General features: G+C 44.1%; 1 protein-coding gene across 1 annotated transcript in view; it reads right to left on the reverse strand.

Moving 5' to 3' along the window:
- Nucleotides 1–243: 243 nt before the first annotated feature.
- DNAH9 (dynein axonemal heavy chain 9) overlaps nucleotides 244–23,778 on the reverse strand; it is a 215,022-nt gene continuing 191,487 nt past the window's right edge. Inside the window, exons 65-70 of the mRNA XM_026075736.1 lie at nucleotides 20,131–20,322; nucleotides 19,449–19,640; nucleotides 18,496–18,666; nucleotides 15,757–15,939; nucleotides 6,346–6,735; nucleotides 244–471 (exon numbers count right to left, since the gene is read on the reverse strand). Coding sequence (XP_025931521.1) covers nucleotides 244–471; nucleotides 6,346–6,735; nucleotides 15,757–15,939; nucleotides 18,496–18,666; nucleotides 19,449–19,640; nucleotides 20,131–20,322 — 1,356 coding nt within the window. The remainder of the gene's footprint in view (nucleotides 472–6,345; nucleotides 6,736–15,756; nucleotides 15,940–18,495; nucleotides 18,667–19,448; nucleotides 19,641–20,130; nucleotides 20,323–23,778) is intronic.

A 23,778-nucleotide genomic window follows, 5' to 3' on the forward strand; every position in this document is an offset into this window, starting at 1 on the left:
TGGATTTGGAAGACAGTTCTGGATGCTGAAGCGCTTCAGTGTAGCAATGCAGCAATGACAAGACAACTGATTTACAGATCACTTCTGTAAACGTGTTACAAACTTTTAGGCTCTATTTATCTGGGTTTTTAAGTGCCCAGTACTCAGAGCAATGGAGGTTGGGTTCAATTTCAGAATAATATATATTTTTTAATATTATGAGTAAGATGTTGTTAGGAATATCCTAAACCTCTGCTAGTGAGCCTAGATCTGTAGCAGCAATGCCAGACCAGCAAGCACCCACTTGGAAGGATTTTCTTTAGTTTTAAGGTTAAAAGTCCACACAAACGTTGGCCCTCTTTGGCGTGTTTTGTAGACAGGACATGGGTACATAATACGGATATCTTGCTTGTCAGCAGGAATGGCTTTGATGAAAATGACAGGCATGGCTGGGGTTAGTTCCTTGAGCCTTGCATCTGTGATTATCCCAGCCTACAGAGGAAAGAAGAAGAGCTCTTAGTGAGATTTCCAAGATCCCCATCAACTGTACTCTGACAAATATAATCATCTGTAATGTTTCTAAAAGTTGATCTTGCTGGGCAGGTGCAAACATCCTCCCAGAGATCTATGATCTGGATGAGCCTTTCTGAAGTAAGGAAGGCCTGGATCAAACACCTATACTGTTCAACAGAAGCTTCTCTCAGATGTAGCTTATTCCAAGGGGAAGATGGATACCTGCTGCCATCAGGTGCTCAAACCCACATGCACCTGAGCAGGACTTTGCTGGGGAATGATGTTCCTGGCTAGGTCCAGCCAGATAACCCTCATCTAGCTCTAACTCAAGGTTTTGTCAAACCAGAACCACCCTGGGGGGAGTCTGCTTGTGCTAGGACCAAATGTAGACTCCAGAACAGGGTTCAGGCTGGAGAGCAAAATTCGCTTGACAAGAGGCTAAAAAGCACCAAGTAAGTGTTCCAGTGCACCTTCAAAATTAGAGCACGACATGGGACGCTTGCCTGTGTACTGAACACAGGAAATGTGTTGAGAGACCCCAAGAGATACCACTGGCTTGTTTCCACTCACAGGTGCTCACATCACCAAGATGGATACAGAAGGACTGTTCTTGAGGGAATATTATCTTAAACTAACAAGCCTACATTATCCTCTTCAAAGCAATGCTTTCACTCAGCAGGCTGTCTGACCTAGGAGAAGGATAGTATGCTGTCAGGGCATGAAATCAACTGGCTTGTTTCTCTAACCCTCGTCTCTCGGGCTGCTTCTGTTTCTCTTTCTGACAATAAAATGCCCTCCACATCAATCAACTTCCAGGAAAGCCTGCAAAATTGCTTAATGGAGGCTGGAGAGAGCAAATGAAAACAAATATAGAAAAGGAGATGAAAATTCTCCATGCTAAAGAAACTGCCTCTTGTTGTAGCTTAGTTTCACATATCATCATTATCTCAAATGCTCTTAGATCAGAGCTGCGGGATGAGATTTAACCTCTCTAATAGTTTATTCAGTCCTGGAAATGAGTGAAGAAACGTAATCACTCTTGCAACACACCTCCGTTTAATTGTACTAATGCCATCCATTATACTAAGCTAAGACTCAATTCTGATTTAGGATTTTGTATTTCCAACGTGCTGAACAAACATTACATAATCCTTATATTACCTTGCAAAGGAGCTATTTATCAAGCATTATTATGTGTTATTTTTAAATCCACTCCTTTAATTTCTGAGGATAAATTTTGAACAGATCTCTTGTTTACTGATGACAATTCTTCAAATCAATATTCCAAGATATATTCTACCTATTTCTAGGTTAACAAGGTCTGAAATTTTCCTGAGATACCTCTATAGAACATACAACTGTGATATGTCTGGGCTGAGTTTCATTTGCATTTTTTCTCTCTTTCACAGTCAGAAATTAATTCTACTCTGAAAGCAATTTACCCTAACTACTGGCACAGCACATCTGGTACAAAGCCACTCTTTTGACCACAGAGAGCTCCAGGCCTCAGATCCTAAAGGAGAACTCTTCACTTCTGTTTGTCCTGACTTCTCAAAAGTTAATTTGAAGAGTGGACATGCACTGCCAAATATTGATGGGCCCAGGCAAAAGAACTCAAAACAGTTGTCACAAGCCACAGATGCTGATGGCTGGGCCCAAATACACATGCAGTGAGCCCATGTCCTCTCCCACTCAACTGTATCTTCATGTTTTACTAGCACAGGCACATCTGCACCACACCTAATTTAGGAACAGTTGGCTTAAAGACCTGTCTGCATTGGTTGCTTGCCTTTCAAATAGAGTCACTTCTGCCTGTAGGGAAGGGGTACTTATACTGACAGCTGTGGCTGCAGATCTGACCAGCAGGGTAGTCAGCAAGAACATGACTCCAAGAAGATCCAGAGATTGTGGGGTTGGTGGCTTCAGGTGGACATAGGGAGGTGGACAAAGAACCATCCCTGGTGTACACACTGGAGATGATCTAATGATGTGCTGCCCAGCAACGCCAAGTGAGATGAATTTTTATCACTGATTGGTTTGAGAATTGAGAAACAGATGGATAAGCCAAGTTATCCTCTTTTCAAAATAGCCATAAATAAGAGAGCAGCTGTTCACAGCGCAGTTCACAACTATCCCCTCCACGGTTGCCTTGTAAGTTTATCACTGGAGATCCCAGCTTCAGCCACATGCTATCCTGGCTCTTACAGCTCACAAATACAAGGGCATTATTGACAGTTAACATCTGGAGGAATAGGCTTCACATGATGTCCTGGTTCATCACTCTGGGAAAAGTTTCAATCTCTGATGCATGAGTTGATGTAACAGTGTCTGTGCACAAGATGATGCAAGCTGTGATGTTCTGGTGATTGTAGCATCAGAATTGTGGAATCCAGCTGTAACAGGGCTGGGTTCTGCACTGATGCCATTTTCATCTGCCCCAGCTTCTGGGAAGTGTCTCAGATAAAAATGAGTAGTGTGGGACTGTTCTCAAGGAAATTGAGCTATCTGAACCATCAATATAAATGCCAGCTGTGACTGTTCCTTGCCACACAGATCTGTCCCTTTTTAACCTCTCTGCTGTTTTAACATGAGTTCTTTCCATAGGACTAGCTTTAAAAAGTTCACGGAAGCTTTATCTGATGTGGACTGAAGGAGACAAGATATTTGCAGTGTTGAACCACTGCTCAGCATGCTGTGCACTGACTGTGCATCTCCTCCAAGGACAAGGGAGTGTGTCATCTACAACCTGCAAAGCTCAAYGCAGCGCATTACTACTAAAAGACCTCTCCCTTTGTCCTATCATGCTCCAGCACCCTTGGTGAGTAGCAGGGCACGTACCTGGGGCTAAACTCTCCATTGTTGGGAGCGAGAAACTCAGGAATCAATCAGCAATCTCCCACGGCTCGAGCTAAAATGTCTCATAGTATCACCAGTCAAACTGTCTTTAGCTGAGCCCTCCTGACTTTAATGGTGTTACAGCAACAGATCATTTGGATCCAAAATAACCTGCTTGATTTCATTTGGTTTAATAGCTGCCTGCTGTTTTGTAATGAAGGTTTTATAAATTTAAGATACCCAAGGGCAAACATAAATGTTTAAATAAATAGAAAAATGTGAGTAGGAGAATATGGAGGAAATTTTCCCTTTTCTAAAGGCATGATCTAAATGTGAAATATTCTTTTAAAAGTAGAGGTGCTCCCCAGAGTAGTATGTCTAAACATGACCTGCCATTCTTATTGGAGGATTAATTTTGAATGAAAATATAACCCAAAAGAATTGTGCAGCTGTTTTAATAATTCTGCACCCATTTATGTATACGGGTGCACACTGGATTACAGGTAGAATGAACAGTTCTGCTGGGTAGAATTGATATTTTAGTGTGAACAACAACATATGAAAATATTATTTTTTTTTCTGAAATAAGCTGAAGTATGATACCCAGACATTATGAATGGTTCTATAAATGTTATTGTTCAGAATCTTTCAATCGCAGAGAAAATGTAACCAAAAAACCCACACTTGCTAAAGTCTGGATGGTCTTTGAAGACAAAACTTACTGCTGAATGCAATCATCTATATAAGATATCAGACGGAGGCAGAGGAAAGAAGCTACATGTTCCCCAAAAGATTTCTGGCTTAGCACCACTTAATTTCTTACTCTTCATGTCCATTACCACTTAGGGAAAGGTAAAGGCCAGGCAGAACTCAGCCATTTTGACCATCATGTTTTCTAGTCTTTATCTGATAGTAACAGAAAGCATACCAGCAATCATTGGAATTTGTTTTTAATGGAGGATTTGATATGTACAATTACAACTTTTTCTGAATGCTCCCTATTCTACTATGTCCAGCTGATCTTCATCAGCCTAAAATGTCACTTCTTGAGGGTATCGGAAATCCAGAGCTCCCTGTAACAAGGGTTTGCAATCTCCAAGAGCTGTGAGGGTTTTCTATTGACCTGTCCCACAAACAGTAGATAGGGCCCCTCATCTGCTTGCTGAGAACACTGCGTGGCTGGTGGGGCAGCCACAGCAAAGGAATAGAAAAGAGAATAGGCAGGGAACTGTAGAACCAGGACTGGGGAAATGGACCAGGATGGTCTCTGTTCCACTATTGTGACTTCTGTGATCAGTAAAGTCAAACATAGCAAGGCAGGAGATCTGACCTTATGCACACTTGAAACCTTTATCACTACCTTCTGATAGAGACTTTGCCAGTGTTCCTGACTGACCGTGGCTTTTCAGACCCAATGTGCACATCAACCCATTCTCAGAGAGAAAAGCACCTGGAGCTTTGACCTTCCCAAGTACTTGCAATAAAATGTGCTGGATGCCATCAATCCATGAGTTCTGAGTGGCTGCAGTTCTAAGGACAATGACTGCATTTAGAGCTTTTCCTGATTTCCTATCCTTCGTGGCAAACTGTTTCAGAGTCTTCAGAGAGAAAAACAAGTGGAGGGTTTTAGATTTGAATTGTAAGGTCAGGATGTGATACAGTATATAATAGACACGGCTGCTCTACACAACATCCCACCATCAAGCTGCAGATAAAGGAGAATTTTCAAGGTTAAGACTAGGAACACTCTAAAGAGTTGCCCCTGAAATAAAAGCTTCTTTCTGTGAGAGCGTAAACTTGACACAGATAAGTTCTGGGTGCCCCACTTTGATCAGCCTTCACTCTCTCACAGATTACTGGCAGCAGGAGCATTGCACTGGCTGCCTAGAGAAAGAAATGCATGAATCATTGTCATTTAATTCTTGCATTCAGGACAAATTGGGAGCTGTGGTACAACAGGCCAGGCAACTCAGAGACCAAGCCTGGTGGGGATTTGTCAGCCTAATGGCTCTCACTCTGCAGACTGAACTCTTCACAGCTGACAAGTGTCAGTAGGAATGACAGGGACAATTGTGCTCCTACAGGATGCTGCTCCACAGGGTGCACTGCAAAAGGAGTGCTGCTGGCTATGTGGTCATGACATAGCAAGTGTGCATGCTTCTCTTCAGGTGCCTGGTCAGTAGGTATGGTTCTCACCTTGGCTGCCCTGAGGCTGGATTTGCTACAACTGAAAGGCATTTGGTCACATCCAGAAAGAAGATGATCTAGGGCTACCCACATTGTCTGAGTGTTAGTCCAGGGCCTGCATCGCCCCCAAGCCTGGCCATCAGCCTTAATCATACAGGTTAGGCCCCTGTGCAAGTTTTATGTGCCACATAAAGGGATGGATGAAGGGCATGATCCATTTTTGGTCACAGGTCCTATCTATGAGGATGCTATTCTGCTCAGTTCTGCAACCACCCAATAGTGGAGGGAGGAACGGTGGTCCAGATTTGGCACATACCACCACATGGGATGGTATTCAGCTCTGGAGACATGAAGATGTAAGAAATCAGGGTCCATTCCTTTCTCTCCACTGTTGCCAACCAGGGGTTGGAGTAATGAACACTAACAGTTTGAGGTGCAGGGGTGCAGGGACAGTACAGTCCTGAGAAGACCCCAAGTTTTTTGTCTGTGTAACATCATGAGTGCTGACCACTCTTTAGTCAATATACACTGAGTTTGAGACTCACCTTGTAAAAACTAGACGTCTCAGTCCAAGTTGGCCACCCTGAACTCCCTTAATAGCTGATGCAGTGAAAGGCACTCTCTAGGGCTGATTCATCTGACCATCCTGGATACTTAACCTTGAGCCACTGAGGAGATGCCCAATTCTTTCCCATCCCTACAGAAGTAGCTCAAATGACTAGTTTAGACTAGTGCCTGTTGGAACAGATAAGCTTCCCACAGCACAGCAGCAAGCAATAATAGCATAACCGCCACAGCTTTCTCTTAACACAACAGCCTTGGCAAGCTTACCTGTGCATCCCAGTGTGCACCCTCCATGAACAAACCGTGGACATAAGCTCCTTCCCGAGGAGGGCTGGCAAAATCTTCCCGGTTCTTCTTTGTCACATCACACTGCAGGGTCATCTTGTCCAAAGGCCACTCATTCTTTCGGGCTGTGGACTGCATGATGGCTGTCAGGAAAGACTGGGGATTGAAGAACCCAGCAAGCCACACTGAAGAGGGCAAGGAGAAGTCTCCCGTCCATGTCTCTAGTTCCTTGATGCGACTAAGGAGGTCAGCAAACCATCCACCCAGGCTAGCCATGGAAGGGTAAGCCCTCTTTATCCAGGACTCAGGCACTGTGTCCAAGAAGAGGGCATTCTGTAAGTTCTCCATGTCACTTGTCATGGTCAGTTCTCCCTGAGAGAGAAAGGGGACAATTAGCAGCAGAACATGAAAATGTGCCTCTGTCAGAGGCGAAAATGGTGACTTTAACACTGAGTAGAGCTTGCTTCACAGCAGAACCTAAGCTAGGAAGTGGGGAAGAACAGGGCACCCTACACAATCTCTGTCAATTTCTTCATGAACTTTGGGTTTTTATGAACACCTCCTACTGCAACTTCATATTCCTCCATCCTCATCCTCCCTAATGTAAAGACACTACTTGGAGGAAAAACTATGCAACAGAATGATGCAGAGCATGGCTATCCTTTAGTTGCCCCAGAGCTCTTTTTGTTTTCTCTCACTGAGTGAAGATCTTCAAAGGGCAGATTTTCAGAAGTGCACAACCCTTCCCACCTGCTGCCAGGGCAGGATACTGGAGCCTCTGATAATTCTACTCCAAAACTGTCCAAATGTCTGTTGCATCAGGTCCTGTCCCCCTCCTTTCATTCACTTCTTCTCACCTCCCTCCTCCTTTATTACTTTGCAGTGCAAGTGTTTTTGACTTGTTGTCCCCCAAATCTAATCATAGATTCTTTCACAGGTGGGAAACACCCAAAAAATTAAGATATGTTTCTGCCAAGTGGGATACAGAGAGAGGCTTAGCTTTTCCTTTATTCAGCAAGTAATTATTTTTAAAGCTTTTAGAAACCTATATCAGGTTGGCCCAGAGAGCATAAGAGCTAGAACATCACTGCACAGCAATACCGCATCCCTCTTGAACTTCTGGAACACTTCAGCAGACCAGCAGTGCTTTCTASACTATAACTAAGAAATTCAGTTGAGAGCATATAGGTTAGGATTAGGGGGCAGACCAACACTGGTGACTTTGTGGTGTGTGCGTGCTACAGACCACAGGATCAGGAAGAAGTAGTAGATGAGGCCTTCTTCAGACAACCAGAAGAAGCCTCATGTTTGTGGGTCTTGGTCCTCATGGTGCTTGGTCCTCATGGCCTTTAACTACCCTGATAGCTGTTGGATGGACAGCACAGCAGGGCACATGCAATCCAGGAGGTTTCTGGAGTGCACTGATGATAACCTGCTGACACAGGTGATCAAAGAGACAATGACGGGAGGCACTCTACTGGACAAGGAGGACAAACACAAACAAGGAAGGCCTGGTCAAGAATGTGAAGGTCGTCAGCAGCCTTGGCTGCAGTGAGCAGGAGGTGGTGGATTTCAGGATCCTGCCTGGAGGGAACAAGGCAAATAGGAGGCTTGCAACTCTGGACTTGAGGAGAGCCACCTTCGGTCTGTTCAGGGATCTTCTTGGAAGAATGCCACAGGAGAATGTCCTGGAGAGGAGAGGGGGTCCAGGAGCGCTGGGTGATTTTCAAAGATCACCTGCTCCAAGCTAAAGAATGGTCCGTCCTGACATGCGGGAAGTCAAGCAATGCTGTCAGGAAGCCTGCATGGATGAACAAGGAACTCCTGACTCAACTCAAATATAAAAATGAAGCATACAAGAGGCAGACACAAGGTTAGGTGACCTGGGAGAATATAGAGACACTGCCCAAGCATGCAGGGATGCAGTTAGGAAAGCCAAAGTCCATCTGGAGTTGAATCTGGGTGAGGGACATGAAAGGCAACAAGAAATGCTTCTACAATTATATATCAGCAGCAAAAAGATGACTAGGGAAAACATAGGCCCGCTGCTGAATGGGGCAGGAGACCTGGTAACAAAGGACATGGAAAAGGCAAAAGCATTTAATGCTTTCTTAAGTAGAGGCTACATAWGTGGATAGTGATGTAGACTGAAAAATGGCTGAACTGCCAGGCTCAGAAGGTTGTGATCAGCAGCAYGAAGTCCAGCTGAAGACAAATCACTAGTGGAGTCCCCCAGGGGTCAACATTGTGTCCAACACTGTTTAACATCTTCATTAATGACCTGGATGTACCCCCCCATGCAGATGACACAAGACTGAGAGGAGTGGTTTATAGACCACATAGTTGTGCTGCCAGTCAGAGGGAGCTTGACAGGCTGGAGAAGGGGCTGACAGGAACGTTGTGAAGTTCAACAAAGCAACGTGTAAAGTCCTGCATCTGTGGAGGAAAAACCCCATGCACCAGTACAAGCTGGGGGCCAACCATCTGGAAAGCATCTTTGCAGAAAAGGACCTGGTGGTCCTGGTGGACAACAAGCAGAACATGTGCCAGCAATGCGCCCTTGTGGCAACAAAGGCAAACAGCATCCTGGGCTGCATTAGGAAGAACCTTGCCTGCAGGTCGAGGGAGGTGATCCTTCCCCTCTGCTCAGCACTGGTGAGACCACATCTGGAGTCCAGTGTCCAGTTCTGGATTCCCCCATATAAGAGAGACRTGGACCTGCTGGAGCAAGTCCACCAAAGGGTCACAAAGATAATTAAGGGATTGGAGCATCTGTCATATGAGGAGGGGCTGAAAGAGCTTGTATTGTTTAGACTGAAGAACAAAGGGCTCAGGGGGATCTTATCAATGTGTTAAAATACCGGAGGAGGAGGGAGTAAAGAAGATGGAGCCAGGCTCTTCTCAATGGTGTCCAGTGACAGGACAAGAGAAAATGGGCACAAATTGAAATACAGGAAATTCCATTTAAACATAAGAAAACAAACATTTTTACTGCAAGGTTGATTGAACACTGGAAGAGGTTGCACAGAGAGGTTGTGGAGTCTCATCCTTGAAGATATTCAAGACCCAACTGGACATGGTCCTGAGCAACCTGCTCTCATTGACCCTGGTTTGAGCAGGGTGTTGGACTAGGTGATCTCCAGAGGTGCCTTCAACCTCAACCATTCTGTGATTCTGTGATACTCAAGCTAATCAGACTGCAAAGACAAAAACTTGCAAATGCAGGCTAAGCTTCTACAGGTTTGTAATGCCCTTCACAATTTAAGTTTTTGCATGTTCCATGCTGAGATAGTGGGGTGCAATACACTGTAGAAGTTAGGAGCCCTATAGTTAACATTGATTACTGTTTTCCATTATAAATACTTACTTTTGGCCCCTTATCATTTTGCCAACATTCATCTGACTTACAATTTCTCTTTGCCTCAGGCTGAATGTTTTTGGAAAGATTAACCAAAATTAGTCAAGCCATTACTGAGAACAAGAGCAGGGGAAGTGGGTCAGTCTCTTCACATTAAAAAATTCCAACTGTTCTTTCACAGGACTTCAGTGCCTCCAGCCATGGGGTCAGCAGAGGTGCCCTTTACTGGGCCCATGAAAATCTATCAGACTTTAGCAGAAGTTGAAACCCTCTTAAAGCAACCCCTGACACATGTTTAGCAAAGCTTGTCACAGTCTGGCAGTTGACGATCTTTGTGTTTTCTTTCTACGCTGACCATGCTCCATCCCTGCAGAGCTCTGACTGGCAGATTGCACTGACAGGTATCAGTACAACAAGCACACAGCTACAGACCCACCCAGACAGTGGAAGAGCAGTAACAAGCGCCCTTGGCCCACAGTGCTTCTGGCACCCACGAGTGGAAGTAGGCTCTGGGCTGAGTGGTCAGGACTCAGGGCAAACAGCACATTTGCAAGCATTTTCTCAAAGCAAGCATGCTGGAAGACACAAGAGAAACCTGAGCTTGGGAGCCAATTTTGCATTAGAACACAAATATTCTGAGCTAAAAACACTGCAAATGCAACACTCAGAGCTGCTCAGCGACAGCTTAAATGCAAGGCTTGAATACAAATCTACCTTATGCACTGTGTCTTATCAAAGGGAGGAAGGGTATCAGCTGAATTAAGGCATTGGAAATGTCCACTCCAGTGCTTCTGGCTGTTTAGCACTAGACTTGCAACCCTCATTATTTCTTTTTTTCTTTCGTTTTTCTTTTTCTTTTCTTTTTTTTTTTCCTGTAAAAATGTTTCTAAACATCTACTATAAAATGCACTTTGTTTGGCAATAAGCAAGTGCAGTATTTCAAGGGACTCTGTCTTCCCAGAGCCCGTCAGTTCAAACTGGAGGTGAGAGCATTTCCATACTACCACCACACCTGGAAGCCACATCACAGTCCTGTGATCTCCCTTCAGAATTGTCATCCTATATTTGTGGCTTCCCATGAAGAAATCCCTTCCCATCAAAATGCTTATCTCTCAACAGGATGGATAAGGTTTTTAAAAACCTTTGCTTCAAAGGTGAATTGTTAAAAGTAATAAGCATTTAAAGGCAGCAAGCACCTGAACCTGCTAGGCTTCCCCGTGGAGAACAAACCTCTGGTGGGTAGAGGAAATCATGTGCACAAAGATTTTCCGATGGTCTTTGTTTTAACACCCTAGAAGCTAAAACTGATGAACCAGATTAAATAAAGGGGTTGGTGAAAGCCAGGCTATTTGCTATTAATTCTAAACCAAGAGAAACAAATGCAATTGCCTTTCAAACTATACACTAGTTTCCTTGGTTTCATAAAGCATTCAGAGATACTCCACAGCTCTGTCATTACACATGAGGAGGGACAAGGTAAGTCTCTGCCAGTAACTCAACTCACTATTTCTATTCAATGTTTTTAAATTTCTAGGGAATCTCAAAAGGATTGGTTACCTGGTAAGAGATCTTTAAAGTGCTGGGTAATTCCAAGCACAAGGGTCAAGCACAAATGAAAAATCTCATTTTGGTATTTGTCATGTAGTGACAAAGGAATACAAAGGCAGAGCATGCCCCTTTCATTTCCCCTTACACACCTGAACTGTTTCAGTTTGTCTATCACATATTTAATGGCAATTCACTGACCCACAATTAAAACTCACGCAACAGAAAACCATGACCAGGTTCAGTCAGAGGCRCTGGTAAGGACATTCACAACTTTGTGAAAATGATTTGACTCCATTAGGGGCAGCTATTATGGCTTTGTTATTGAATAATGACATCTCTTGGCAAAAAACCTCTGAAGTCTCATTTCAGTTCCTTCTGGTTCCTTCTTATATACACCTTGTGGGTCACCATCTCCAGTCTCAGGAGAACTTAGACATTGTGGACCATGTTCCTTATTTAACAGGCTGTTCTCTGGTTAAAGCCACTGGCAAGACTATGCAGACAAAAAAGTCTGATGGACAAAGTACTATACAGGACACAGCAGGACGCTGAGAACCACAGGACTGTCTTACAGGAATAGTCAGAAGTGTTTTTCACTCCTGGAAAGGTTTAAAAGCTGGTAAAAATATTGCAAAATGTGTGTAAGCAGTCAAAGAGATTAAAATCATAACCCTCACGGTCATATGTGTGGTCTAGTTTTGCTTTCCAGAAACAAATGAATTAGCAAATGTAATTCTTGGGAAGGCTTAAGAAAAGCAATTTTTAAAGCCTGCACACTCAAGTATACTTGTTGGTATCTCCTGTGAGGGTTCAGAGCATCCAGAGCAGCTATCTTGTATAGCTGTCCAAACACAATTATGCATACATTTGCATTTCATATGCTGAATATTAAAGTGTATCTGGAATGATTCAAGTTATAATTTTTTTCTTTTTTTTCTTTTGCAAAACGCTGGGAATAATTTTCATTAAAGACACCCTTGAAGGAAATCCTGATCAGCCTGCAGACATTCCCACGAGATGAACAGATTATTGTCACAAATTGTTTTCTCAGTTAAGGTTATTTTCACTTGAAACAGTGAAATAGCCCCAAGCATTATGAAATTTGGCCTTACTGTATCCTTTAATAATACTTATTATCCTCATTTTGGAGGCTTATCCTCCACTGAAGTGGTAAAATAGAAAATCTGCTCGCAAAAATTACACAGGGTACAACATTAACATGCAAGTGTTTCAGCCCAGCCACTGGTCTCATAGAAGTCATTAAGAACTAAGGGCTTTGAAATGTCAGTTATTTTTGATGGCTACCAGTCTATTGCAATTTCTCTTTCTCTTAATGGGATGCCTCCTATTTTTGGACCAAACAATTGCCTTCCATTAGATACATACAATGAATTATTCAAAAATTCAAATTAGCCATGACATTTCCAAATCGCCTTCTTTTAGAAGAGACTCAGTTAACAACAATACGACTAGCTTCCTCTGTGTTTTACTTATTCTCTTCTAAGATCGGTGGCTATTGTAAACTCTCCTCCTCTGAGCGCTGTCTGTATAGATCCCCAGTCCAGGAGATTAACATGTATTAACAGCTCTCGTAGGACCTGCTCAGGAGGAACAATTAAAAGAACGATTTCTCTCCCAGACCAAGTGTAAGACCTAGYCGTCAAGTCAGGATAGCAGCACTGCCTAATGACAGAGCCAGCTGCAGGGCCAAGCATTCCCCAGCCATTACAAGATGTCCAAGGCATGAGAAGGGCCTATGAAGTGAAGCTGGGCAGCAGAATGGGTCATGCAAGACATGTAACTTAGCTCTGCAAGGACCCATATGCAACCTCTGCATGCAGGCACAGAGCAATCGCCCACTGGTAGCGTCTCAGACCCTTCAAATTTGTCTCTTCAGCATACATGAGATGAAGAAATGCGAACACAGATAACTGCTGTGCCAATCATCTGCTCTTTGTGAAACAAGTTTCATGCCCTGTCCCCGTGGTGTCTCTAAATCCTGCCATAGGTATTGAGACTGTTGGGAGAAACCTATACAGTCATTAGAGATGTCTTTCCCGCAGATGCCATCTATGTTTCTCACTTCCCTGTCAAGATTTGTGATAGGGTTTCGGGGAGACTTTGCATCCTCTCTTATTGCCTGATTTCTGTGCAGGATTTCACCCATACTTTATTTAGGCTCATACTTCCACACATTCCCCCTACCAATATTTAATAGCCTACATTTCTCCATATTAAATCTAACTGCTACATATTGTCCCAGTTACAATAATATCTTGTTTGGTACTCCAAGACTGAAACATTAAATCTCTTCTTTCTACCTGTCTCACGAAACAGAATTTTCAATTCCACTGCCTCATGCTGGAAAATAAAGGAAATCTGCTTATAATAACTGACTACATAAATATCAGCCTATTTTAAAGCAGATTATATATACTGTGCCACCACTAAGCATATATGATATGTCTGTCTCTTCAATAAAGACAACAACTATCAGCTGTGAATGCAATGCAGAAATGGCTGAGTTAGCATTACCCTAGGCTGCTGAGTTTACAATGCACAGCACAAAGCTGCTGGGATTCGGAAGCTGCCTAGTTCTAGCCCGGCAGAACTGCAGCTACCTAAAACCCAGAGCCAGCTCCAGCAACTCTGTGCGCACGCTGCAGATATGTCCTTTGAAGATCTCTCTTCAAAGGAACCCTCAGGAGAGGGTCGGGACCTGTCACTCAGAAGACAGGTCATACTTTGCTCAGCTGCCAGACCTTTCTACTGTACAGGATCAGGACAAAGTATTTCCAGTTCTTTCAAGTATGGTGGTTCTTTTGCTTTGCAAAGTATTTTTGAGAGCTTTTCAGCTCAGAGTTTTGGCTAAGTGGGATGACAGCCTGTCATTCAGGAAATAACAGAACAGAGATTGATGTCTATACTTGCTGCCTCACACCATGGAATTGTCACAGAGCAAGTTTAGTGACACAGGGAAGGCATCCATGGTAGTGTTGAAGCCACCAGCTTTCTTCAATGACCTTWAGGCAGCAGTTCTCTGCTACACCTAGGCCTTTCCAAAGGATGTACAGCACATGGCCATGATGAAGAGTCTTTTTAGATGGTGAGGTTGCTTTGGGGTGTGAGGGCTGCCTAGGTAGGTGCTCACTGACCTGCAGTCTGATCTATGCTGGTTTATCCCTTAATGAGCAGCCTAGCAAGAGGTACAGACAGCCTTGAAAGAGTTCAGAGCTGTCTCCCATGTACACTACATTTCTCTTCCTCTTTGACTATAGCAAGGAATGAAGCTGATGGTGGGAACAGAGTGCCTGAGCAGCTTTACCCCAGGGCAGAGCMTCTGTACTACTGCATAGAAGGGTTTAGCTGCCATCTGTGCCCTGAAGCAGGATAAATGCTCTGCCTATTTCCTTCTAGGAAGGGTGCTGCTCTGATCCTGCTCTTCCTTGGAAAACTTTGTAGCTGAAGAGAGTGAGAGCTGACAGGGCTTTACACGCACAGAGTCAGGGTCTGTTTCTCAGATTATACCAAGTTTCCATTTTGTCTGTCATGGGATGGAGGCAGATGTACAACAAACTACATGCATTTCTGGATGGCTGGACTGACCTTCACAGGACTCATGATGAAGGGCTGCTTCCATGACCTTTGATATCCTCTTGTGCCACCATTTGCCTGGGAGGGGACTCAGCAGATGACTTCATCTACCAGCAGATGCGGCCTCAAAGACAGCGCTCTTGCACACCCTCTTGAACGCAGAAACTTGCATCCTATCTTATATGTCCTCCTGTCCACAGAGCCCCTCAGCATTCTCCATAAGCAATGGCCAAAGACACTACCCAGAGGAACACAGGCTCACCTGCCTGCAGCAGAGTCTAGTTTCTTATCAGGGTGGAAAAGGAACTAGGTGCAGAGCAACCATGGGACAGTATTTCCATAGGTGAAGTCTACTCCYGACCCTCTTCATTAGAAACTGACTCATACATAGTAGAAAGAGGAATTTTATCCCTTCCAAAACTCTTATTTGTCAGTCCTTTTCTGTTATATTCTGGATATTCTTGTATCCTCGACCAACTTTCCCTTTGATTCCAGCTAAGCTTTTACCTTCAATGGCATTTTGTTACAAGTTCCCCTCATTAAMTGGGCATTTTGTGAAAAGGTGAGATTTTTTGGGTAAATTTTAAATAGGCCATTTCTCAATTCTGAGTGTCCCATTGTCGCTGTGCCACAATATCGTAYAGACAAAAGTGCCTGATTTCTCTTCCCAAGATCAGTCATTATTTTGTGTATCTTTTAACTCTTGCAGTGCCTGGGCTCATGATCTGGGGACAACAGGCCATTTGAAATCCATCTGTGAGTCCTTTCCCACRGAGTCAAGCTTGTTTTGCAGCAGTGCTGAGCACAGACTGTGACTACTGTTATTCCCTGAGCACCTTTTCCATTCATCAAGTTTTTACAGCATTGCAGTTGYGAGCCTACAGAGCTCTTACCTTCAACCCCAGATCCAGTTCTTTGAGAGAACGCTTTATTTCACTGGTGAGGATGTTCATGCGTTCACACTCCTGGAAGGCAACCACAATGTACGGCGTCCTCTCCTCCACCTTTGCCATCAGTTCTGCAATGTTAAACTCATCCATCAATTTCTCTAACATCTCATCCAGAAGAGCTTTCACCTGTTTGCCAAAGGGAAAAGAGAGAGGGATGTTAGCAAATGACCCAAGGGGTTTTCTCAACTGACAGCTGTCTGAATATGGGAAGAGAACTCCATCTGCCAGCTACTGTTTCCAAAAACAATCAGCATCTGCTGCACTGGGCATGGCACCTCTCAAAGAGCTTGCCCCATCCTATTAAAATTCAAATGCTTACAGAAGTTAATGTCAGACGAGAAGCTTTCAAAATGATGGTTTAAAAATGTCAGCATGACATGCAATGGCCTCCTTCCTTCTCGGGTCTCACGTCTGCATTCTTACTTCTACTAAGGTCAGGTTCAATGCAAGAAGACTGATAGGGCTATAAACTCAGTTGAGCCCTAGGACAACTGAGCTTATGATCTATTTTTCTGTGACATACTGACAAAGAGAGGTGATTATATAAAATTGAATTTTAAGCTGAATTTGAAATAATACAGACATGGAAAAAAAAGCATAAGGAAACAAAGTTATTTTCATGTCTCCATCACAGATTGGTTTGGAAACAGAGTCTTAAATCTGTAAATATTAAGCAGGGAAAACTCCAAAGCAAAAAGATGTTTCTAGTATTTAAAAGTAAATATAACAGAAAAAAAACCTTTCTGGTTTACAGTGGGACATAGAGCCCTTAATCTTGGTGGCACCAGCCATACCTCTCAGGTACAATGATTTAAGGTAACTATTAGGCAGCTTGGTACAAAAATCTCTTACACTCTCCTTTTCTTTACCTTTGCACTGAAATATGAGCCAGACTTCTGCTTCTTGAGGTTTTTTCTGGAATGTATTATGCAGAATTATAATTCTAAAATACAATGTACAAAATCTGGAGTACAGGTGTCAATGACAGCTGCCAATCAGTGGCAGAGATAGCCCTGTGTAATTTCCTTACTGTGCCCACCAACGTTCATGTTTTGGATTCTGTATTCCAATTTCCTCCCACTGCTGCTCTTCCAACCCCCCCCCCCCACGCACATGTATCAGACCTTATGAGAAGGTGAGAATATTAGAGTTGTTTTTACACCTTAGCTACCTGGTTAAAGTTAAAGCTAGGCTGGAAGAGCTCTTGAGCTGCACCTCAGGTGCAGTATAGAAATATCCTCTAATTTGAAATCCCTCCTGTAAAACTCTTCTGCTCTGATTTTTTCACAACAATTATGTTTCATTTTCTGTAATGTGGCCTCAGAAAGCTGTGGGAGTAACTGGACTTGTCAGAGCCTGAGGAAAATGACAGTTTCACAGTTACCCTGCAAGCTCTCTAAAATCGCCTCAGCAAAACAGGGGACTGGAAATCCTCAAATRGAGGAGCTAAGAGACAACAATTCAATCGTTCTCTTGCAAAACTGAGAGGAAAAGGGTACGGCCAGTGCCAGTTATAGCTCAGATAATGAGAGAGACCACTGCTAGAAAAGARTAGCCTATGGGAGCATCTCCCGAGTCACAACGTAATGCAGTGGGGAGACACCCAGGTCTCTTCCAGGCAGCTTATCTTCTTACATAGATCAAGAAGCTGATGAAGAGTTCTGTGGTCCTGTGAGAATCCCCTCGTTCAGATATGCCTACCCTGCAGGAGTTTACAGGGTAGCCATGTCCTACGATTTGACTGCTGGATCACTCACTGATAATTTTGCTTCTCTGGCCAGGGAGTTCAATTGCATTTACATAGCACAAGGACTAGGAGAGGAGACGTGTTCACATCTGGTATCTCTGAACATTCCCTTTGGCTTTGCTTCCTCTAGATCATTTCCCTCACCTTGTATTCCACTATGGGCTGAAAATTGAATACACCCAGCACTTCTGAGTGCCCCTCAGGTGAAGGCAGTAAGCTCCCCAGCGTCATGACAAGCTTCTGTGAAACCACAGCCTTCATATCAGCTTTCCGTTAGTCATTTACCCACCGGCAAAGCTCCAGAAACAAAGCTGGGATCTTAAGTTTGCAGAACTCAAAAACTGAACGAGCGTTGGCTGGTTTCCAAACCTGTTAGGAATGCTTGGGCCAGATTTTAATGAGCTGTGAGTTTTGAGAGGAAGGGCTGAGATCAGTCTGATACATAAGCATAATGAGTAAGTTCAGCTGGAAATAAGGAATTACAAGACCCCTGGGGAGCTTGAGGGCTAGGCTGGACCTGGTGGACCTGGCAGCAGTGGTAAGYGGTAAGTGAGTTTTTGCTGGCATGTTATGCCTGGCAGATCTGGGAGCCCATTGGTATGCCAGTCATGGTTTGGTGCACAGGGACTGGTGGCTCAGAGACAGTGGAGGCCACAGAAGGTTTATTTGCAATGTCTTCATGGGATGATAATGAAGGCAATGTAGTTCAGGGGGTAATTAAAAGCCACTGTCCTATTAGTGACAATCACCCAATTACATCTCACTATGGTGATGTCCTGCATAATATGAGGCTGGCTGTTCCAGACACTTGGTTTACATCAGGAAAAGGCAGAACATGTTATAATAAACGGTTGCGAGATAAATCTGATTTAGACAGGACTGCTTACACGAGACAGTTATCACAATTCAGTGGCTCCTCCCACTACCATTCTCACCGTTTCTTCCCTGGTCACCCCTCCTCCTTCACCCATGCTGGTGTCCCGAGGCTGCATCTCCAACACGATGCGGAAGAGCTTCTCTGAGGTCTGGGTAAGGAATCCAATTTCAGCATTTGGATGGAGGCCATACAGATAAGGAGACTCAGGAGGCAAGGCATCATCTATGTACTGTACCAAAAAGTCAGGTATCAGGTTAGACACAAAGACCAGGGCACTTTGTCCTCAGAGTACATGGTGCTAGAATTATCATCCACCCAAGAAAGTTAGCCCAGGCTGATAGAACTTTGCTCATGGCTGAAACACCAGCAAACTGACAGGAGAAAGAAATGTACRGTTGTTTAAAGAAGTAAGAATTGCCTCAACTCCTACAGCAAAAATTTGGTAATTGTTAAAGTTTGACTTGGCTACATAGCTCAGGCCTGGACCTTCTCTAGCAATTATCTGCTGTGCATTTCRGCATCAATATTCTGAAGTCTCTTGYGGGAATTTAGCTTCCTGTAGTTAGGTTTTATGAAGAAAAACAACCTAATATATGTTTCTCTGCTGCCGCATTTGTGTACAAAGAACAGATGAGATCAGTACGTAGATCAACACGACCCTTCAGTGTTTCTCATCGAAGCTGATGATAAAAGGAGCTTGAAAGGGCCATTTTAGCAAAGAGTATGTGAATGTAATTTTCTAAGAGACCAGCTCAAGTCTCAAGAACCAATACAGTTGTTCTATTCATGCATGAACAGAATGAGCTCATGATGAAGTAGCAAATTACTATTAAACTTGGTTCATCCAAGGGAATGCTGAAATGTCTACAAAAAAAAGAATATAATGGGAAATAACAGGAGGTGAGTTGAAAACTGCAATACTATTCACTGCCTCCTAAGACAGATTATAGGGCAGTTATGGAAGACATTACAGTTATGCATATAAATAACGCCAGAAAACAAAGCACCTACCTGGTGATAACCATTATAGTCCATGTTTCCTGGGAGGGGGAATCCTGGAGCAAGGAAGAGTTCTCCCTCCAGCATTTCTGGCTTAATAAATTCTTCCAAATAGGTTTTGCAAAGCCGTCTGTCCCAGTCATCTGTAATGTGACCTCCATACATAATCTCACCAAAGAGGTAGCGTAAATCGTCGTATGGGACCTGAAGAAGGAACCAGAGGGCATGAAGGAGTTCAGACAGCCATAGCTCCACCAGCAGTCRCTGAGCTGCAGGCTATAGTACTGATCTGCACAGTGAGTGTTTCYGTTTCGCTATTTCAGTTTTCTAAGTAAACAAACATTAAGTAGCAGTCAAATCCTAGCTAGGGAAAACTGAATTGCAGCATAGATTTTGTGCAGTTTCCCACTGAAATGCAGGTTTATTAAGTTCCATTAAGCCAAAGACCTCCATCACACCTGCGAGGTGTTTCATAAAGATCACAGACGCTATTTGATATATTTGTAAGCTGCTACAGATACAAGCGGTGCTGAAGTTTTCCCACCTCACCCCAAAGATATACCAAAATGTGAAGTTATAAAGTTAAAGACACTGAGGAACTGGCATTTAAGGAAACTTTCCAGAACTTTCAGCACAAGCCAGTCCATCACTGGTAGTTAAAAGCCACCAAACAGCCCATGTTTGATTCACGTACCTTTGAGTTGGCCTCTAGGTAATTATACAGCACATTAACAGAGATAGTGAGGTCTCCAGTGTTAAAGGGATAGGAGCGGTTCCAGCCTTGGGGGCCAAACTTGCGCCTTTCTGCCACCACAGCATGGAAATAACAGAGCGCAAACAGGATGCTCTTGAATTCATTCTCCCGGGTGCACATCTCCAGGGTATCCTGAAACACAGGCAGAGAGGCAGGGCTATGTAACTCCACACTGCCCTCTGTCTCTGTGGCTCTCAGGACTCCACAGATACACCTGACTTTGGACRGCAGTGAATTGACTTGCTCCATCTGTTCATTTCTGCATAATCTACACATTCTCTAGTTTTTCTAAGTTTGTGGTTTGCACTGCAAATTTATCTACAAACTGATGCATATTTCCCAAATTAAAAGTTTTCCATCTATGTGGAATTTTTCCATCTCATAGTGACTTTGCCCAGGAACACATGTTGACAGCTAAGAGGGCAAGAAAACATGAACTCATTCAGTGCACCATCACCTGTACATGCCCCACATCCTGCAGCAAGGGCATGGAGAGAAGCACTGAGCAAAGCAGATGTGCCAGCAGTGGGACTGGGGCAGAGGTCCTAGGCAGGGATCCTGCTGAGGTGGACTGTGCCTGGAAGAACTACACTCAGGTCTGTACCTTGGATACAAAAGATTTCATCTGGGCAGCATCTTTCTTTGAGTTGCAGAACTGAAGGAGCAGGGTGCTATCCCAGAAAGACTACATTCTGCACAAAGTCTGCCTGACTATGTGCTGCAGCAGCATATTCACTGACAACACAGCCTCAYGGGGCTGGTACCCACCTAGCATGCTAAGGCAAGAACGGGAGGAACTGCCAAAGATCCAAGCAGGGGAGATCAAATGCATGTGAAAAAAACCAATCCAGTCCTTCAAAGCCAGCACAGCAACCAGTGCTTCATTGTCCAACTTCCTGGCTACTCTTAAAGTCTGAATATCTATAAATGAGTAGGCAGAATCGTGATGCCGGAGGTGGAAGGGCAGGAATCTGAGTCATTCAATCAATGAAAATGAACAAAGGGAACTGGTTTCCAAAGAACCCCAAATGGTGCTCAGAAACTGCAAGTGACAATTACAGCAGTAGGGCACGGAGTAGGAGCTGAGGCAGCCAGGCCCATTTCCAGCAGTGTGAGCATCACTGTTATGGGAGAGCAGAGCAGAAAAAGCAATCAAGAGCTAGAGCTATATGCATGGTACAAGGCTCAACCACAGCTTTCACAGAGAAAGCTGGCACCTGGTTTCTGAGGCAGAAGGAGGAGGAGGCCTAGCCAGCTTTGGCCCTAGTTCTGAGATGGCAAGAGTGGCACATGGCTGTGCGGTGGATCCCCTGCCCCATGGCTGGAATTACATGATGTGATTGCCCATGGTCAACAGTATCGCTCGGAAGGGAGCACCCACAGCTCCCACAATATCCTCTCTGCAGAGTGGGCTTCCATGCCAGGACCTCAGACTCAGGCATGCACACTGCAAAGGACCCAACTGAAAGCCCTGCTCTCCAGGTCTCCCCAGAACTGGGAGATGAACTTGTGGGGAAGGTCTTAGCTGTACTTCCACCCACTTCAATGCAAACCCTCCTTGGGAACCATGTGTGCAGGACATGGTGGCCCTGACTTGCATGGCTGGCTGAGCAAGAGACCAAGCAAGGAGAGTGCAGGTATCCCAGTCTATGCAACAGGGGCTACAAACGACTCCTGTGTGACTTCCTTTCATTACTTTCAGTTAAAAGAGTCCATTGTGTTAGACCTCTAATGAGCTGGAAAGTGTAGCACAGCTCAAGGCCTTTGCTGAAAAGGGGGGATCCCAGTGCTGCACAGCATGCAAGACATTGGCAAACAGCATAAGATGATCAAGAACAATCCAGGCCCTGTTTTCCCTTGATCAGACAGGACTCTCTAAGATCCCTTTGTTATCAGCAACCTGACTTAGTATCTCATCAAAAGAACAGGCTCAAATATGGGCTGAGCTCATTTTTCATTTCAGAAAAACATCCCTGGACTTCCAAGGGAGCTTGCCTGAATGAAAACTGAGTAAGAATCCAGCTCAGTCTCATTTGGCCTTTCTATTTAATCGTGCTTTTTTCTTTAGCTACAAAGCAGAACAATAATCCCCACACACAATAATAGACCTTCTTTGTGACTTTCAGCTGAAAGCTAAATTTGAACATCCAGTCTGTACAAAGCGGGSAAATGAGGTGTAAAGGGGCCCCACCCACTCGCTCCAGGATTTGTGATAAGAGACATTTTATAATACTCTGACAATTTAGGAAATGTTAATTACTACCTGATTGAAATGAGCAGAGGCAGGATGAAAACGTTACTTTCGGTGAAGGTTTTCCCCTCCCTTGCTCTCCAGGACTTTTTGTGGAATTCAAGATGATGAATGACAGTAGATAAAAATGGAATAATCTCCGACTATTTGTATTAATCCTTGTGTTGTGCCTCCCAGCTGCACCTGCTCAGAGATGTTAGCTCATACACTCAAGATTTCCTCAGAACCCAAGTGTCTAAATGTGAAAATGACTGTGAACTGTCTCCATTTCTCTGCCCCTTGGACTTGCGCCTGGGGTCCACTATAGGCTGTGGTTAGACAAGTGTGGTCCCAAATAACAGCAGGCTGCATGGAGAGAAAAGAATGAGGAATCCTGCAAGATGTGACCTGTGTTTTCCTGGCACTCAGTCACCGACAGAATGGAGACATTAGTTATTGCTACACTAGTAATACAAAAAGCCAAGGTGCAAGAATACCTTCAGGCCTTTCTGGCTGCTATACATTCAACAGCTAGAGTCTTGCTGCAAGAGCTCAGCATGCCAAGGTAATGGCAGTGCAGGATGTGCGAGTGAAGGTAATGGATTCAACGCAGCAGAATGCAATGGTCTGTGTCTCTAAGAAAGGTATCATCACAAATGTGAGTGGTTAGCCCTTAGCCTTTTGTCTCATCTATTAAAAAAAAAGGGATCAGCAGAAGCACAGCGGCCTTTAACAGTAAGATACGACAGGCTCCAGCACTCATGCACAGAAAAGACTGTTCTCTAGTGAGCAACCAGCACATCTTCATCTATTCTCTGCTGTTCTTGGCAGTCTCCTGTCCTGCAGTGACCAGACAGTAACTGAGCGAGCTCACAAGGTGGGCTAGTTTCATCACTCGTGCAGTTTCTACTTAATAATAGAGTTATAATGAATCTAACATTGCTCCACAGCCATCCTTTGTAGCTACCAAAAGAACATTTGTCAGTCATTTCCAGATGCTATACTTTCATGCCCCCTGCACCGGAGAGCTCTGCTGCAGTTCCAGCAGCGAAGAGCAGTAACAGTGGCCAATATAATGTGAGTATAGGTATGTGATGACTGCAGGATACCATGCAATAAGAGCAATAAGCAACCTACCATTGGCTATTCTTGCAGGCCAGCAACACTCAAGATAGCCTACTTTATCCCCATCTGGTAAAGCAAGTCCTCCCTGCAGAGAGATTTCAGCTCTAATTCACAACTCTTCTGATGACAGCAAGGTTTTGAGCTAAAAGGCCTTTGGGCCAACAACACAATGTCCCACTATTCTCCTCTGAAAAGTGATCTGGGATGTGCCCATATCTTGGGAACAGCAGGTC

This window comes from Apteryx rowi, unplaced genomic scaffold (assembly GCF_003343035.1).
Source record: "Apteryx rowi isolate R43461 unplaced genomic scaffold, aptRow1 scaffold_41, whole genome shotgun sequence".
Taxonomy (NCBI): domain Eukaryota; kingdom Metazoa; phylum Chordata; class Aves; order Apterygiformes; family Apterygidae; genus Apteryx; species Apteryx rowi.